General features: G+C 38.8%; 1 protein-coding gene across 3 annotated transcripts in view; it reads right to left on the bottom strand.

Moving 5' to 3' along the window:
• Positions 1-20,200, bottom strand: part of PTPRO (protein tyrosine phosphatase receptor type O) — a 264,792-nt gene that overhangs the window by 67,423 nt on the left and 177,169 nt on the right. For all 3 annotated transcript variants that reach the window (XM_070790022.1, XM_070790021.1, XM_070790020.1), the window contains exons 9-12: positions 19,975-20,168; positions 18,555-18,666; positions 13,339-13,490; positions 11,799-11,919 (exon numbers count right to left, since the gene is read on the bottom strand). In XM_070790022.1, the coding sequence (XP_070646123.1) occupies positions 11,799-11,919; positions 13,339-13,490; positions 18,555-18,666; positions 19,975-20,168 (579 nt within the window). The remainder of the gene's footprint in view (positions 1-11,798; positions 11,920-13,338; positions 13,491-18,554; positions 18,667-19,974; positions 20,169-20,200) is intronic.

Raw genomic sequence — 20,200 nt, forward strand, 5'->3', positions numbered from 1 at the left:
TCATCTCTCCCCTTCAATGCCACTCCTGTTTGAGTTGGGAATCCACCTAATTTTATAGGAAATGAAGTACCAGGCACAGAACATGGGCTGAATGGAGAGCCATGATGCTATCCCTCCCATTTAATGTAGGATTGGTTATGAGAGGTTCACGATACTGGATCTCTGGGGAGTGAAGTGACCTCTAGTGAAGTATGAGCAAGTATTTGATTCTCATTCTTTGCTCCAGCACAAATCTCTTTCTTTCCTCGGGAATTCCAAAGGGAGTCAGGTATAACATTCAGCCTTGGATCAGAATGGAAGATATTTATTGCCTAAAATCCGTCTTTCTCTGACAGTTATTATATTGTTTCTTAGTTTAATGTGACCCATTTGTTTAGCTGCTGATTGAATTATGTTAATGAGGCTAAGATGCTATCCATGAAAGCCAACTGGTTTTATTCTGGTTGTGTTTTACACCTTTAAAATTAGTGAGTCGTTTTACAAATGTGTGACATTGAAGATATGGAGAATTCAATAGAAAAACATTGTAAAAAATGACTGACATGGCAAAATCTATTTTCAGTCCTCAGCCTGACTGACAGTAAATTGCTACCATCCTCTTCACACAAAAGTTGGTCTTTAACATTTATAGTATAGTAAGTCTTTGAAATCTATTTTTATTTTCCTCAACTCAAGTCTTCTACCTTAAGCAGTGTAAACCGTAGAACTTGGCCAAAGAAAACATCTGTGACTTAAGCGGTTAAAGCTGCATAAGTTACATTCAACTTGGTTAAAAACAACATCTGCAGAAGAGAGCACTCTTTGAAAGGAAAAAAAAAAAAAAAAAAAAAAAACCCTAAGGGTGAGTTAAGATTGATATGCCATGAAATTAAATACAGGAAAATGCTTATTAAAGAAGACACTTTTGTTAGATCTGACATTTCTCAGGCCTATTCTCTTATTGACTTCAGATTTCTTTTCCTACATAAACTTCATAAGTAATTAGAACATTACAGTAACACTGGAGAATATATAATAATTCGGGCAAATGTTTAGCATTAAATTATATTAGGCCCATTTTATGTACAGAACATAGACTTTTCTCAGGAATCCCTTCATTTCCATTGTTGTTGTTGTTCGGTTGCTAAGTCCTGTCCGACTCTTTTGCAACCCTATGGACTGTAGCCCACCAGGCTTCTCTGTCCAAGAGATTTTCCAGGCAAGAATCCTGGAGTGGGTTGTCATTTCCTTCTCCAGGGGATCTTTCTGATCCAGGGATTGAACCTCTGTCTCCTGCATTGGCAGGTGGATTTGCTGCCACCAAGCCACCAGGGAAGTCCTGTTGTTTCCATTACATTTTAAATAAATTCTTGATGGCTAAATGATGGCAAGAGTAAAATCCTTTTCTATGAATCATTGGGTAAGTTTATGGTAGTACAGCTCAAGTAGCTTCTATAGATTTATAGCATTTTTCAGAGAAATCTCTCTTTGAACTTTACTTAGTTTAAAACAAAAGATCTTACTTCCTCCTTTGTTGGTTCCAGGAATATGTGTTTTTGCTTGGCATTTTTTTTTTAAGTTAGAACTTACATATTGCACAATTCCCAGAAAAAAGTCACTACTCTTACTGTGTCATCTGCCTCATTGCCTTTACTCTGAACTCAGTTATGAACTAAATCCTAAAACTGAAAGGAACATTAAAGATCACTTAGTCCAGAACCTCATTCTGTAGAAAAGGAGGCTGAAATTCAAAGGGCCTGAGTCATTTTTCTAAGATGACACAATTTGACTGTGAAGGCAAATACTCCCAGTTAAGGGTCTCCCTTCTGCACCCGACTTCCTTCCTAAACATATGAACATTTTCCATTAACTTCCATATAACTGGGGATGATGAAACTTCCAGATGATGAAACTTCTGGAAACTTCCTTTGTCCAGAAGACCAACTTTTCCAGAGCAGGAACTTGATTGTGTATTTAATCTGTGCCAGACATCACAATAGCTGCCCCATCAGTCCAGCATCCAGATTCTTGTAATATATTGAAGAGAAACAAGCAAAACATGCAAGTCACTTTACAGTGGGGAGGACAAATGCTTTTAAGGAATTGCTGAAAGTGTGACAGGGCTGTGGACAGCTGGCAAATTTCAGCGTTACTCAGAAAACCACCGTGATGAGAAATGGGGGAGACATATGTTGAGGACAGGTATAGATTTGTCTTGCGCCCAGGAATGGAGCCATGCAACAGTGATATGCATGGCAGCCTCATCAATGCAAGTGGGTTTCCTCTGCAAACCAAAGGAAATTTCATGTGTTTATAAGAGGTCAAACAGATGAAAACTGTTACAAGCTTCCTCCATTAATTCCATTTACTCACACACCCCCATAATGCCCATGTACTCTGTCATTTGTTACCTTACTACAGAGCCACCCAGCCTAAGGCCACCCCCTCCACTGGTCCAAAATCCTTTGGCCCAATTAAAGACACCACCCCAACAAATCTCACCTCTAACTATCCTGCATCATCATTTCCCCTGCTCTGTTGAATCATTCTGATTAGCTCAAAGACAAGGTTTTTCAATCCACTTAAAGGGAAGGAAAAATAAAACAAAAACCAGCTAAACAAATGCCACTGGATCCTTTTATCATTAGCTACTGCCCATTTTCTCGGCTTCGCAGGTGACAATAAGAAACCTGTGCACCACAGCAAAGAGTAGCCCCTGCTCTTTGCAACTAGAGAAAGCCCTCACGCAGCAACTCAGACCCAGAGCAGCCAGAGATAAAACATGAAAGACAAAAACCCTGCATGATTTGCTCCCTTGCTGCCCTTCTTCCCTCTTCTTGTTCGTTCCATTTCAGCCATACTGCCTTCCTGACTTTTCCTTGAACTTGCTGGGCACATTGCTGATTTTTTTTTTTTTTACACAAATGTTCATAGCAGCTTTATTTGTAATAGTCCCAAAATAGAAACAATCCAGATGGCTTTCAATGGATAAATGATTAAGTAAGCTATGGTATAGCCACATTATGGACTGCTACACAGCACTAAAAAAGGAATGACAATTGATACATGCAACAATTTGGATGAATCTTATGCCAGAAAATCATGCCAAGCGAACAAAAAATTCCTGATAAGTTACATATTGTATAATTCCACTTATATAGTATTCTTTTTCTTTTAAAAAATTAATTTATTTTAACTGGAGGATAATTACTTTACACTATTGTGATGGATTTTGCATTACATCAACATGAATCAGCTATGGGTGCACATGTATCCTCCCATCCTGAGCCACCCTCTTACCTCCCTCCCTACATTGCTGCTTCTTATAATTTCTCCCAGTTACCTGCCCAGCTCCCTCCCGCAGCTGCCTCAGGATCTATCTGAAATAGCATCTTCACTGTAAAGCTTACTCTATCTCCATTTCTGCAAAAAGTGCATCCCCCCAGCTGCCTAGAACTTTCCTTTCCTTTCTCATTTGCTGATTCATTTTTCTCCAAAAAATCATCACCACTTGACATCCTTATGCTTATTTGATCATTTCTTTTTCTCCATGAGAATGAGGGTAGACATTTTTGTCAACTTCATTCATTTCTGTATCATCAGCACCTAGATTAGTGTGTAGCACACCATAAATGTTAAGTACAGATTTGTTGATAGAATAAATTAATTTTTTAAAAGTAGAGTACCTTAGTTATTTTATTAGCTGCTAATTGACTGGTGGTGTATATATATATGTTCTACTCGATAAACTTTGTGCCAGCCACCACAGTCATACGATTACCCCAAATTAATAAAATAACTACCTAAAGTGTTGCTCAGTTGTGTCTGACTCTTTATGACCCGATGAACTGTAGTCCACCAGGCTTCTCTGTCCAGGGGATTTCCCAGGCAAGAAAACTGGAATAGGTTGTCATTTCCTTCTCCAGGGGATCGTCCTGACTTGGGGATTGAACCCAGGTCTCCTTCATTGCCAGCAGATTCTTTTCCTTCTGAGCCACCAGGGAAACCGAAATAAAAATATCTGTCTCTATGTATAGATATAAATAACATGCATACTTTCTTTCCTTTCTCACTTCCTTCTTCCCTTCAATCCATTCATTCGTCCATTTTCCTGTCCCCTCTCTGTGCTACATTGACACAGATGTATTCATCCTATTATTGAACTCATTTCTGCTTATTTGTTTTGGTGGGGGATAACAAGTTAGTCCGGAGAAGGCAATGGCACCCCACTCCAATACTCTTGCCTGGAAAATCCCATGGACGGAAGAGCCTGGTAGGCTGCAGTCCATGGGGTCCCCAAGAGTCAGACACGACTGAGCGACTTCACTTTCACTTCTCACTTTCATGCATTGGAGAAGGAAATGGCAACCCACTCCAGTACTCTTGCCTGGAAAATCCCATGGACGGAGGAGCCTGGTAGGCTGCAGTCCATGAGGTCGCTAAGAGTCAGGGACACGACTGAGCGACTTCACTTTGACTTTTCACTTTCATGCATTGGAGAAGGAAATGGCACCCACTCCAGTGTTCTTGCCTGGAGAATCCCGGGGACGGGGGAGCCTGGTGGGCTGCCGTCTATGGGGTCGCACAGAGTCGGACACGACTGAAGCGACTTAGCAGCAGCAGCAGCAGCAACAAGTTAGTCACTCATTGGAAGAGGATTCACAGAAAGGAATGGGTGGTCCGGGAGTGGTACTTTAGACATCAGTTGGCTGTGACTCACAACACTTCACTCACTTCTTACCAAAAATAAGGATTGCCTATACCTAAGTAACTATTTTTAAAATTGTAAACTCAGTGACTTCAACACAAGAATTAAACACATTTTCTCAACTGAGAATGAGACTCAGAAGGCCAGCACCTTGCAATGGCTGGGCTCTTATAAAGTCAGAAATTACATTTCATCAAAATGGATATAATTATTTGTAATCTACTGAAATTTGATGTGTGTGTGAGAGAGAGAAAGTTAGGAGAAGTGAGAAGATTCAAATATCCCTTCCAATTCCTAATATTTGTGTCCATAGTCAAATTATGTTTTAAAGATTTCTAATCTATATAAAAACTTTCATGACTGAGACTTAGGAAATCAAGTCAACTTCACAATGCTCAAATTCCCAAACAGGAACAGAAAGCCACAGGAATGGGTGTGAGGCTCTTCCCTGCTCTGTTAAATGTGTTCATAGAAACATGAAGTTTTAGAAAAAATCCACCCCCAATCCAGGAAAAGGCAAGAAACAGATTAAAAAGGTTAAACAGATTAAAAAGTACTGTTTCTAGATCCAGGCTCAACAGTGTGTAATGTGGGTCAGATTTCTCTAGATTTCAGCTTGCCCAAGGGAGGACATGACACTAAATTGTTTCCAAATCTCTTCCAGAGCTAAAGTTATCTGAGTGCTTACCTTGAACCTGTCTGAACACGTCTGTGGTCAGGATAAAGCAGACCTCTTACAATGTTGGTGTACATACAGTTTTTTTCCTTTCTCTGACTTTATTGCCTCTTTCTTCCATGTTTCTCTTGCTGTCTCCTCTTTCTCTGCTCAATCACTAAATACTGGAGTAGCTCTTCTTGCCTAGACCAGAGCTCTTTTTCTCTATTTTTAATTAGTATCTAATTATTCAGTCACTCCCAGATTTATATTCCCAGCCTAGAATTCTCCCCTGACCTCCAGACACATATATCAATGGGCTTCCCTGGTGATTCAGATGGTAAAGAATTTGCAGTGTAGGAGACCCAGGTTCGAGCCTTGGGTCTGGAAGATCTCCTGGAGGAAATGGCCACCCACTTCAGTATTCTTGCCTGGAGAATTCCATGGACAGAGGAACCTGGCAAGCTACAGTCCATGGGGTCTTAAAGATTCAGACACAACTGAGTGACTAACACTAACTACATATCAATAGTCTCTTTACTCGACAACTGCATTTTTTTTTTTAAATGTCTGAGGAAGAATCCTTGACTCTCAACTTGTGCCCAGGTAACTCCTCTTCTAGTTTTTCTAGTCCTTTCAATCTCAATAAATTGCCCGACCCCCACCCTAGTTGCTCAAGGGCAAAGTCTAGGAGCTGTTCTTTCTCTTTCTCTCATTTCTTGTTTTCACCCCATCAAAAAGTTCTGTGGCCACAACCTCCAAAACAGCTCCAGAATTCTGCCCACTTCTCTCCATCTCCCTTCCTACCATTTTGGTCAAAGTCACCATCATTTCCCATGGCACTTATTTGAATTAGAATGCTGTTTTTAAGGTTAGTGATGACTAACCCCTTAACTGGTTCCCTACCTTTATTTTTGACCTCCAAATCCTTTCTCCCTTGAGCAACCAGAAGGATTGTTTTAAATATAAGTCAGATTATTTGTTTAATTCTCTAAATGACTTCACATATGCAACCTGAAAATAAAATCTCAACTCCAAGCCTTATAATCCTATATAATCTGAATTCTCCTGATTCATTCTGCCCAGGTGCTCTTGCCCAACCTTTTCATGGCTGGTCCTTTCTTGTTATTCAGATCTCTTCTCATTGCTTCTTCAGAGAAAGCTTTTACTGGAAAGCCATCTGCATTGTACTGCCCTATTTTAATGCTCTTTCCTGGTGGCTCATAAGGTAAAGAATCTGCCTGCAATGTGGGAGACCTGGATTTGATTGGGAAGATTGCTGGGAGGAGGGAATGGCAACCCACTCCAGTATTCTCATCTAGAGAATCCCATGGACAGAGGGTCCTGGTGGGCCACAGTCCAGGGGGGTTGCAAAGAGTCGGACACAACTGAGCACACATACATAAGAAGTCTGGCATCTGAACAGTGTTTAGAAGTTTCTCAGCATATATTTGTTAAATAAATTAATGAATGGATATGCTATTACTGTTAGGGGAACCACTGACTGAGACCACCCACCCAGGCCAGGTACCATAGTAACCACTTGCATGAGTTATCTTACAACAGAAGGTCCTGGTAAGGGACATAGAACTAACAAGCTACCACCAACTGGAAGAATTCAGAAAACGTCAAAAGGAGAAATTTCAGTCCAAATGTCCCACCAATGTCCCAGAATCTTTCTTGCTGGAATTCATCTTGATTGAGCAATGTGTGTGCCATTAGGAAGAATCCTGAGTCAGAATGATTGCCCAGAGAAACTAATCCCATCACCATCAAACCCTAGACTGTGAGCCACATGGCAGAGAAGTTCTCCTGGTTTCCCTTACTCTATTGCTAACCACCTGGGCACCATTTCCCAATAAAATCTCTTGCTTTGTCAGTATGTGTGTCTCCTCAGACAATTCATTTCCAAGTGTTAAACAAAAGCCCACTCTTGGGCCTACTCTCAGGTCCCTCTTCCTGCAACATTACCATTGATCTATTTTATGAATCTCATTCTTATTTTTTTTTTTTTCATTCTTATTTCTTTCCCTGACTGCTTCCTTCCTTCTTTTCCTTTTTTTTTCAATTGGAAAACTGATTGTCTGATGTAAACTTACAAATCCTCCTAACGTTTCAACCAGAGCTCCAGGTGGATTCACCAAGACTAGAATTTATGACTGGTTGCTGGTTGAAGCCATGATTGCATGCAGACCAATGAGTACTTGTAAAATGACAAGTCTTAATTCAGATTTGATTGAAATTTGCATTGACTACCAAAGGGAACTGCCATCATTTATCACTGTAGTACCATGAAACTCTTGGCAATCTAAAATTCTTAATGGGATGACTGGCTCAAAGCCTTGTAAACAGCACCGTTAGCAGTACTGTCTTCTCCTGGATGTCCATTGATGACATAATAATCGGATAATTTTGGTAGTATACCATCCTGGATTAATTTATATTGTTCTGGATTCACTGATAGAATGGTTTCTTTCCTCAGATGGCAAGAATGAATGTTTTGTGAAAAAAACTTGCAATTCAGTTATTACTAAAGCAAAATATTTCACTTCTCTGAAAGATGGAACTTGTTTTGGCTAAATATTAACAATAATAATAATTTCAACTTTGAAGTCTGTAGTTTCATTTCCATTCAACAAATACCTATTAAGTATCTACAGCAGAGAAGGCATTGTGTTGTAGAAAATTAAAATAGCTTATAAAACACAATAATATGATTAGAGAATGGAAAACAGACCTTTAGACAAATGGATAAAAAGTATGTTATTTTGTTTCCAGAAAAAAAAAGGCTGAGGACAGATATATTATATAAAGATTGTCTTGCTTTCAGAGAGGAACAAGACTGAGGGAATATTCTGTCTGATATTAATATACCAACATGGAAAAGCTGATTGATTCTAAGGGTAATGATTCACTAGAAATAATTGCTGTGGTAACTTGCTTTCCTACTTGAAACATTTAAAGGAACTTCCTAAATTGGTATAGGCAATCCTGTTCATTAATGGAGAAATATGGAAGCTCAAAACCCAATGGCAAGTTTGGGAAACAAAGTCAGTTTCTTACTCCCACTCCTATTTGTGTGAGTGTAATTGTTCCAGTTTATGACTTTAACCCATATTCCTGAGACTTCATAGATCATTCATAATGTCACGTAAAAATGACAGCAAAGCAATAGGCCACTGAAGGCTACTTTGGTAAGACCACCCTTCAACTTTCACTGTAAGGGAGACCAACATACCAAATGAATTGGAGAAAGCATCTAGAAACTTGGAAAGAGAAAGCCCTGGGGAACGCAGGCAGAGTCTTCAAGTAATTCCAGTTACCTGGAAGCAAATTTGAACTAACATTCATACAGAAGACAAAAGAGACACAGATGTAAAGAACAGACATTTGGACTCTGTGGGAGAAGGCAAGGGTGGGATGATTTGAGAGAATAGCACCGAAACATGTATATTACCATATGTGAAATAGATGACCAGTCCAAGTTCAATGCTTGAAGCAGGCATTCAGGGTCTGTGAACTGGGACAACCCAGAGGGATGGGATGGGGAGGGAGGTGGGAGTGGGGGTTGGGATGGGGGAACACATGTACACCCTTGGCTGATTCATGTCGATGTATGGCAAAAACCACCACAAAACTGTAAAGTAATTAGCCTCCAATTAAAATAAATAAATTAAATTAAAAAAATCAGAGATAATGGTTGGAATTGCTAAGCAGATTATTTTTTTCTTAATAAATAGATTATCTAGTATTGGAAACTGGTGATCTCCACATTCCTGAAATTCTAGTATAGACTGCTAGGGAGGAGTAGATTGTGGGCAGTGCAAGAAAGATTGAACTTAACTCATGAGTCTTGATGAGTCCTGGAGAAGGAAATGGCAACCCACTCCAGTACTCTTGTCTGGAAAAATCACATGGATGGAGAAGCCTGGTAGGCTACAACCCATGGGGTCGCAAAGAGTGAGCAAAGACTGAGCAAAGAGTGAGCAAAGAGTGAGTCGACTGAGCGACTTCACTTTCACTTTCATGAGTCTTGATAAGAGCAGCAGAGCCCCCTTAAGGGTGCTTGGAAATTTGCAGAAATGTTTTTAGCTGTCACAAAAGATCACAAAGTCACAAAGTCAATCAGACTTCTGTGGGCAGGGCTCAGAAGTTCTAGATGTCTTTCTATGATCGAGAAAGTTCCAAAGAGAAAAATTGTCCCATGTCCCACATTCCACATAAACTTCTAATTTTGTGACCAGAATAAATTCATTATAAATATAGTTACAAGTACTTAATCACACAATTAATATTGGAAAAAATTATCATTCTAAATAAAGTAAGTCAGGAAGAGAAAGACAAACCATATGATATCACTTATAGGTGGAATTGAATTTACAAATGCTATAAATGAACTTATTTGAAAAACAGAAACATACTCATGGTTTTAGAAAACAAAGCTATAGTTACTGAAAAGAAAATGTGGGGAAGGGGAGGGATAAGTTAGGAGCTTGGATTTAACAAACACACTCTGCTATATATAAGATAAATAACCAACAAGGACCTACTGTATAGCACAGAAAAGTCTACTCAATATTCTTAATAAACTATATGGGTAAAGAATCTGAAAAAGAATGGATACATGTATATGTCTACCTGAATCCCTTAGCAGGACACCTGAAACTAACACAACGTTGTTAATCAACTGTACTTCAATACATTTTTAAAAGTGATACTGAAAAACTACTCAATAGTTTACTGCCCATATTGTCTATTTAGTACATCATGCATTTTCAATTATCTATTTAATTCTAAATGTTTTCAGTGCAAGAGTTTAGTTTTTATCACGGCAAATAGGAGACAAAAAAGATTTAAAACTTAATGTCTTGTGCATTGAATTATAGAGAAAATGCAAATAGTGGATAATCTGAGAAAATATTGTGTTTTGTTTTGTCTCAGATTTTCCAAGAGTCTAAAGCATCACTGACAGCACTACTGATCCTGGTATTTAAGCTGCTACTGAATCACCCTGGTTCATCTTCACTTAAGCAGTACATAGAACATATTAGAGAGATTTGAGATTTTTATGGACAGACTCCGACACAGAGTACAAGCTGGCAGACATCGGAAATGATGATGTCAGTAAGTTGCACTAAGTGTTTTGAAAACATTTTTATTGCCACTCTATATGTAAATTCATTTTTTATTGAATTATAACTGATACACAATATTGCATTAGTTTCAGGTGTACAATGTAATTATTCAATATTTTTATTGATCACAAAATGATCTCATGACATCTAGTCACGTATAGACTTTATTTTCAATGATTAAAACGATGAGGTCTCTGCTGTAAAAATTGGGTATTGATGTGCATTTATTGTGGGGTTATCATCCTTAAACTGACACTGCCCAAGAAGTCTACCACCCAGCTTTTTGCCAATATGTTCTCTTTTGCCAATTATAGGATATCATCTCTGAGGTCCCTTTAAGTACCGGAAACTAAATATTTTAACACATGGTATTGTTGAGTGTAGAAGATGCGTTTTGCATTACATAGTGTCACTTCCCAGTTGCTTTTCATAATATAATTATTTTAACACCATGCAATAAGTTCCAGCTCATTTGTAAGAATATATTTTCCTCATTTTCTCTTATAGCTCATCATTTTTCTTAACATGTTATCCTCATTCTAACCAACATTATCTTCCACTTTCTTTCATCATAAGCAAATATATCTACTGTCTTAATATTTCTCCTAACTCTAGTTTTTATTCTAGGGCCCAGCTACACTTAAGCTTGACAGTTATTTATTTTTAATTAATAGTAATAAATGAGTTAATATGAATTTGTTCATTCCTTTATGTTTTATCCTTCTTGTATGGAAGAACTACAGTTCTTGTTACTTCTTACAAACTCATATTTATTCATTTTCATTGTAGGTAGTCATCAAGTAGTCCCATTACGACTTTTAGAAGAGTGAAAAGCTGTACCTGAACACATACATAGGGAATCCATGTTATTTTTTTAATATAAATTATTGTCCTATTATCTTGATTTTATCTTAGAGTTAGGATGCTACATCAAATTTGAAAAATCAATATGTGGATTATTTTATGTATGAAGTTCAGCTTTATTTATGTAAAAGGGAAATAGTATCTGATAGGGTTGAGAATATCGCACTAGATAATAGCTAAGGTCCTTCCATCTCTAAAATCCTAAGACTCTGTGATTCTTCTAATCTTATTATGAACAATGAACTCCCTTCTCCCAACACAGTAGACACTGTCCTCACAGAAACATATGTTGAATGTACTTTTTTTGATAGTGTAAAGTCTTTTTTGCATTTATAAAAGACACTGAGCCAATTTTTTCCATTTCTTTGAGTTGAGAAGACCATGCTAAACCAAGAGATACAAACACTAGTCCTCCAGCATGATTACTTGCACACACACACCTGTGTTCTCTTCTTACCTAGCTTGACAAGACGGAGCATGGAGGTGTTACTTCCTCTCTCTGTGCAAGCAGTTACAGAGAGATTGTAGATATCTCCAGGAGGCAAGCTGAGAACTGCAGTCATGACATTGCGCGTTACCTGCAAGATCACCAAAATCAAGCTGTAGGGCTATCACAGGCTCCCATCTCTGTTCTGTGCTGCAGTCTACAGCTGATTAAACCTTATGGATATGTTATTTCCTCTGAAAATGATACAAATTCCTCAACTGAGCCAAATACAAGGTAGCTCTAAATAAGCACAACACAGATCAGAACAATTTTTTGTGATTAATTCCTTTGTTTGGAGTACGTATTACTACGATTTTTTTTGTCCCTCTTGCATTCACAGCAAATTTTAGAAAAAGCAATTACTGGGTTGCAAAAATAGGAACATTGCTCAGCCCAAGCTGAGAAGCTCAGAGGAAACTTAGCCATATCCACAGACACCTGGCTTCTTAACTAAAGACTACATTTTCCAGTTTCTAATATTGATAGTGGGGACCATGTGACCCAATTCCAATCAATGGATTGTTAGAGGAAGTCTCATGGTCAACTTAGAGTTTTGTTCACACCTTTTAAGTGCTGGGCCTCCACATCCTCTCTTTTTCCCTTCCCGCAGGCTGGAATGTGGCTGTAAAGGTGAGTGGAGTTAACCTATGCAGGTGATGACTATACGCAGTGGCAGATGGAGCAGCAAAATAGAACAAATCTGGACTCTTGAATAATCTCTCATGGCAGAGGTACCCTTTTAGTCCTGGGCACCTTGAGAGAGATATAGATGTTGATATTTTTTAAACCATAATCTTAAAAAATTTTTTTATTTCAATTGTTTAGTTGGTACCCTAACTAGTACAATGCAAAAGCTTAATAAACCAGGAGAGAAATCAGTACTTCCAAAGTCTCCAAATATTGAGGATGTTAGGGACATATGGAGAAAAAAGTGAAAATACTGTGATTTTCTTGAAAATGTTTGGTATTACGAAGAAAAAGCTCAAATCGTAACTTTAAATATAGGTGAAATCAATTACAACAACTACAACTATTAAAAATTAAAAGGTAAGCTCTATCAAAAAAGGACTTCAATTTTGTTCACTATCCTATCTCCAGAGAGGCTTCTCAGGTGGTGCTAGTGGTTAAAAAAAAACAAAACCTGCCTGCCAATACAGGAGACTCAAGAGAGACTGGATTCTAAGATCCCCTAGAGGAGGAGATGGCAACCCATTCCAGTATTCTTGCCTGGAAAATTCCACGGACAGAGGAGCCTGGCGGGCTTCGGTCTTTGGGGTTGCAAGAATTAGACACAACTGAGCATGCACATGAGCACGTGTGCGTCCACACGCACACATGCACACACACACACACACACACACACACACACACACAATCTCCAGAACCAAAAACAGTGCTAATTGGCATGCAAACACTTGTTTAATGTCTCAGTAAATGTTTGCTTCATGATTTTCAATAGTATATGCAAATAAATGTCAGGTGCCCAATACTGGGACTCAAAGAAACATACACTCTTTTTAATTTTCTTCTTTCCTTCTGCAACAACCATCCAGTGGAGCATTCTAGAATGGGAGAGGTCTGTGGTGTCATCCCCGTAGGTCCAACTGATGTACAACAGACTGTTGAAATATTCCACAGACGTGATTTCTGGAGCAACTGGGGCTACAATGGAGGAAAGAAACACACTTTAATTTAGTAGACTACCAGTAATTAAAGAACTTATCAATAGAACATGAAACCCCATACAGAGCTTGTGCTTAGTTACTCAGTCGTGTCCAACTCTATGTGACTCTATGGACTGCAGCCCGCCAGGCTCCTCCATCTATGGGGATTCTCCAGGCAATAATACTGAAGTGGCTTGCCATGCCCTTCTCCAGGGGATCTTCTTAAAGGGATCCCCAGACGGATCAAATCCAGGTCTCCCATGTTACAGGCAGATTCTTTACCATCTAAGCCACCAGGGAAACCAAACTCTATACAGAGTTTAAAGAATTAAAATTCACACCTCATGATGGACTTCCCAAGTGGCACTAGTGGTAAAGAACCCGCCTGGCAATTCAGGAGACATAAGAGATGGGAGTTTCATTCCTGGGGCAGGAATGAAATACTGGCCCACTCCAGTATTCTTGCCTGGAGAATACCATAGACAAAGGAACTAGGAGGGCTACAGTCCATAGCATTGCAAAGAGTTAGAACACAACTGAAGTGGCTTAGCATGCATGCACAACAGCACGCATGATAGTCCTAGGGACTCGTGGACATGTCTGTAATATAGTGAAGTTGGATGGTATGAGGTGGGCAGTTGTTCTGTGGGATGTTACCTTGCGTGGCTCAGACCCAGGACAGTCAGACTCAACTATGCCTGAGGAGAGCACGCCTTTTTACAAAAATTTCAGTTATAAGATTACTAAAACATTAACTAGTTTGGGTCAATTGTTCGGTTAATTTGTTGCTGCATCAATAAATTAATATTATTAAGGCACTGGTGAACTTATTTTCCAAGCAGTACTGAAAACTCTGGGGTCCTGTAAAAATAAATCTTTTTTATTGTGGCAGCAAAGAAGGTTACAGGATAGACAGTAGAATCAGTGAGTAAAGGGACAGAAAAATAAATAATATGTCCATAAGATAACAAGACAATGGCATTGACTGTGTAGCCCAGTGCTTTGTGGAAGGTAGGGCTCTAAATAAAGTTGCTGAAGCAAGTATTAAAGAAAGGAAGGAAGGGATTTTGAAAATCATGCTTCAAAGCTAAATTCTAACACCAAGTTTATTAATTTATTTTATAATCTTACACTTTAAAATTTTTAAGAATCCCAGTAGGGGACGAGAGTTCATCACAAGCTTTGTAATACATAAGTTCTGAAAGCATACTTTAATTATTTTTAAGAGTAACTGATAATTCTGAAGATTTCAGCAAACACATACACAGTTGAATTTAAATTCCATGTGATCTTGAATATAGCCAAGCAAGTTTTCTTTGCAAGATTCAGCCCCAAATCAACTAATGGTTGGAGGAGAATTTCTACACATTAAAAAAGACTTATTTTGGGGCTTCCCTGGAGGCTCAGTGGTAAAGAATCCACCTGCCAATGCAGGAAAAATGAGTTTGATCCCTGGTCCAGGAAGATCCCACATGTTGGGGAGCAACTAAGCCCAAATGCCATGACTACTGAGCCCATGTACCTAGAACATGTGATCCACAAGAGAGGCCACTGCAATAAGAAGCCCACACGCTGCAATGAAGAGTAGCCCCACTCACTGCAACTAAGAAAGCCTGCGTGCAGCAACAGAGACCCAGGACAGCCAAAAATAAATACATAAGATAATAAATCGTAATTTAAAAAAAAGACATTTTTTTCAACATGCCCTAATACATATAATGAATATTCATATATTTTCAGAAATAATTGTTTACTGAAGAGATTTCAACAGAGTAAAAAATACATTTCTGTTTCATACTGTGTATGAATAGCATTTCTATATATTTGACAATGAAAATTTTAAATTGTCAACAATATCTATAACAAGTAGCACAAACCCATATCATAATGCAGAAAATTCTAATAAAGCATAATAACCCTGGCTTAACATATTTCTACATACTTCATTATTTACAAGTACCTATGCTTAATGCTTCTTCAAAGGGTATATTCTCATGTTCTAATTTGAGTGAAGACATGACACATATTTAAAATGATAGGGAGTTTGGGATGGACATGTACACACTGCTATATTTAAAATAGATAACCAACAAGGACCTGCTGTACAGCACATGGAACTCTGCTTATGTGGCAGCCTGGAAAGGAGGGGAGTTTGGGTGGAGAATGGATATATGTACAAGTATGGCTGAGTTCCTTTGCTGTTCACTTGAAACTATCACATTGTTAACTGGCTATACCCTGGTACAAAATAAAGAGTTAAAAAAAATAAAATTACAAAGCCAGACATATACGTCTCCCCATCACAAGTACCAAGTCTTCAGATCATTCTCCTTGATGTTGTTGCTTTCAAATCCGGTGTGTTGCTGAAAGACCACCAGAGGTCACTATTTGTTTATTGAACATTACTTGGTACACTAGTGTGATTACGAACTTGACTTGCAGACAAGTTGCCTGCCAGATGGTAGACTTGAGGGCCTAAAAGTCAGACCTTATTCAAATATTTTATTCCTATTTTCTCTTATACTACACAATTTGTCAATTTGGATCACGATTAAAAAGCATATGAAAGTGAAGTATCAGATCTTCACTTACTTTAATATTGAAATGAGGGAAGAAAGCTCCCTTTGCCCCTAAAAAGGCTAAATTTTCAAATAGTTTTAGATATAGTTATAAAAATAAAGCTCAGGTACCATATATATTTTAATAACAATTTAGATTACATGATTTAATTCTCACAATTACCCTGTGAGGTATTATTATGCCCATTTAAAAATTATTTGCTTATTTATTTGACTACCTTGGGTCTCATTTGCAGCATGTGGGATCTTCGATGTTCATTGCAGCATGCAGGATCTTTAGTTGGGGCATGTGGGATCTAGTTCCTTGACCAGGGATGCAACCTGAATTCCCTGCATTGGGAGCAAAGGAGTCTTGGCCACTGGACCACCAAAGAAGTCCCTATGCCCATTTTATAGATATGGAAACTGAGGCCATCTGTGTCAATATGCTTAGGTAAGACTGTGGACTGCCAGTGTCAGCAGGACTTAGTAGTTGATCCCAGGAAAAAATCAGAAATTCCCAAAGATCAATTCATTGGAGACAACAGACTGCTCACCCAGGCAAGTAGCTTGCTTACTAACCAAAGTTTATGAATGCACACTTGCTTTGTCCACCTAAACTGTTATCTCATGATTTCTGTCTATTCCCAGGTGGTTCCAGCTTTGAAAGGCACACCTAAAGCACTTGGGTCCAGAACTCCAAATCCTATTAATACTTCATTTCTGATGTCACCCCTGGGAGACACCACAGAGCCTCTGTCCTGGTAGTTTCCCGACACTGCAGTGAGTTCTAAGACAGTTAATTTTGCCCAGTTAGCCACCTGTTAGGCAATATTTTCAGTCTTACTGGTGAGAAAATAGAAATTCAGGATCCTTAAGTTAATTTGCTCAAAGTTCTGTAGCTGGAAATTAGCAAGGTCAGATCTGCTCAATAAGTGATCAGATGTGAAGTCTGGGCTTTTTCTAGACAGCTTCTCCTTCTGAAAAGGAAAGAGCATTCTCAGACCACTCATCTCAATCAAGTTAAGTGTATGAATTACTTACACAGTGAAGTTTAATTATAATTAAATATGTGATTATTAATGCAGTCAAAAAGCCTAACACAGGGCTTGTCAAATAATTGGCATTTTCTCTTTTTATGGTGGCCTTTCACTCTCCTACTCTAATATTACCATTAACATCTGGAACAAAGGAAGTACCAGAAACTGGCCAGTAAAGAAAAGCCGTGAACTATGTAAGTTAACTGTATAAGAATCCACAAGATTACTATCTTTCCATTGTTTTTTAATTGATACATCTTAAGCCTATAAAACTAGCTGTCCGGTGAGGGAAATATTTTGACAGTTATTCTTCATCTAAACAATATTTTTCTTTTCTCAGTATAACTCTAATGACAGCTTTGCAGTCCCATCAAAAGTTCTTGAACAATCTTAGTTCAGACAACGAGGGTTACTGTTCTTGGTTGAATTTCTTCTTAATTGCTACCTCCGCCCACCTCTGCTGTCTCTGATATATGATACGGAACTATTAATACATAATTTAAGGTTCTGAGGATCCATCACTAATAGTATTGTAAGTACTTTAAGTCTGGGCCATGTATTTTGCTAAATAGCTTATTTAATTGGGACCTAATAATAGATAATAGTAACAGATAATAGATACTATTATTATCCTTATTTTACAACTGAAAAAACCTGAGACTTAGAAGAATTGCTGGAGTTTACAGGTAGAGGCAGCAAAGTTGTGACTCACACCCAAGTCTACAAGTCTGCAAGCCTGTTTTAATTCCTGCCATGGACCATACTGCAGTCAGCCTGTGACTTTACAAATGGCTTAATTAATAAGGAAATGGAGGCACTCTAGCAAATACAATTATCAAATGGATAAAATCAATTCAGTGTGGTGTGAAGCTGAAAGCTCTGCCTGTTACATCTCGATTCTAATCAATTCCAAACAGTGGTGCATAAATCAAGGTCAGTGACTCAGGATAAAAAGAAATCAAGGACAGTAACTCAGAGAAAAATTGTATTTTAATTTTTAAAGGCTATCATTTAAACAAATCATAAACTTTCAGAATCAAGTATATCATCTTCCATGAACGGAGAAGGAAATGGCACCCCACTCCAGTACTCTTGCCTGGAAAACCCCATGGACGGAGGAGCCTGGTGGGCTGCCCATCTATGGGATCCCACAGAATCGGACATGACTGAGCGGCTTCCCTTTCACTTTTCCCTTTCATGCATTGGAGAAGGAAATGACAACTCACTCCAGTATTCTTGCCTGGAGAATCCCAGGGACAGAGGAGCCTGGTGGGCTGCCTTCTATGGGGTCGCACAGAGTCGGACACGACTGAAGCGACTTAGCAGCAGCAGAAGCAGCGTCTTCCATGAAAGTGATGTTCAATCGGTCCTGGGTGAAGGACTGGCATTTTCTGGAGATGAGCCCCTTCAGAACTCCCTCAAAATAGGCATCTGTTCTCATGGGACCACTTCCCACACACTCACCTGTTATGAAGCTTATAGTGGAGCTGTCACAGCAGCTGAGTTCTGGGTCTCCCCACGTTACCATGGTAACTCGAAAGTTGTAGTACCATGCTGGCAACAGATTCGCTATCCTCTAAAAAAAGCAAGAAGAAAAAGGCCCAGAAGGAAAATCATATTTTTGGAATAGAGTTATATATTTCTCTTAGGCTATGAAAAAATGAGTAATTTTTAATTTCCTTTCTGTGCCTTTGGGAGGCCTCCCTGGTGGCTCAGTGGTAAAGAGTCCGGCTGTCAATGCAGGAAATGCGGCTTCAATCCCCGGGTTGGGAAGATCCTCTGGAGAAGGAAATGGCAACCCGCTCCAGTATTGCTGCCTGGGAAATCCCATGGACAGAGGAAACTTACTGTCTACAGTTGATTTTGTACTTCTCAAATTTTCCATTAAAATATTCTTTTTGGAATTAAGTGAGATGTAAATAAAATGATACACATAAATTTAACACAATTTAAAAAATTATTTGAAGATATAGATAGTTTGAAAATGGGTTTTCATTTGCAGTTTCTTAAATTACACAAGTGAACTGGCACTTATTTGTAAGTGACTGGACGGACACATCTTCCTATTTCTAAAACATGACCTTTCACAATTCTACATTCTCTCATCTTGGACTGTTAGCATGTGTTCATACTGGGTGACAATCATGAGAGTTGTCAACTGAGTAGTGGACAGTTGTTTGCTTTCTGTGTGACCTGTAGATAACCCGTACTTCTAAAATTATTCCAGTCTCAGAAAGAGCAATCTTTACCTGCTCATTTGAAGAACATCGCTAATGGTCTGACATTGCAGGTATTTAACTGATTTGTTGATGTTAAGAATAGTCATCACTCAAGAAGTATCCACTCACTACTGAATAACTAAAGGAAAACATGTTTTCTGTTTTAGGAGCAGAAAGGAACAATAAGCATGTGATGTGCTTAGTTGCTCAGTCATGTTTGACTCTTTGTGACCCCATGGACTATATAGCCCACCAGGCTCCTCTGTCCAGGGGGATTCTCCAGGCAAAGAGTACTGGAGTGGGTTGCCATGCCCTCCTCCAGGCGATCTTCCCCACCCAGGGATCCAACACAGGTCTCCCACATTGCAGGCAGATTCTTTACCAGCTGAGCCACCAAAGAAGCAAGCATGTGACAGGTCTACTAAATTGGGGATTAGCAAATACACTCAATTAAGAGTGAAAGCCAGTTTCACACAGTTTTCTCTTTCTGTCAAAATACAAAAATAAAATTAAGAGCTAAAACAATCCCAAACTTGAAAGTAGCACGTTACCTGCATGTGTTTACAAATGATCTAGTTTACAGACATAATAATTTTTTCAGACACAGTTAGTATGTGAATGCATGTTGACACAGGAAAATGTGACAGCTGGTTAAGGAAAATTACCACTGAGGCAGTTAAGGAGACAGTTGCTGCTATTTCATAGTAGGTTGTCCATTCTGATGTCATTGTTGTAGGGTTGAAATAAAACATTTCGACCACATATTTTCTGAACACTCCTAAGTAAGGCCTGGTCCAGCTCAAAACCACTGCTGTAGGACCCAGGGGATAGAGCATCAAGTCTTTTATTCCAGTTGGAACTAAGAAGAAGGGAGGGGAGTGAAAAAAGAAA

This window comes from Bos indicus, chromosome 5 (genome assembly GCF_029378745.1).
Source record: "Bos indicus isolate NIAB-ARS_2022 breed Sahiwal x Tharparkar chromosome 5, NIAB-ARS_B.indTharparkar_mat_pri_1.0, whole genome shotgun sequence".
Classification (NCBI taxonomy): domain Eukaryota; kingdom Metazoa; phylum Chordata; class Mammalia; order Artiodactyla; family Bovidae; genus Bos; species Bos indicus.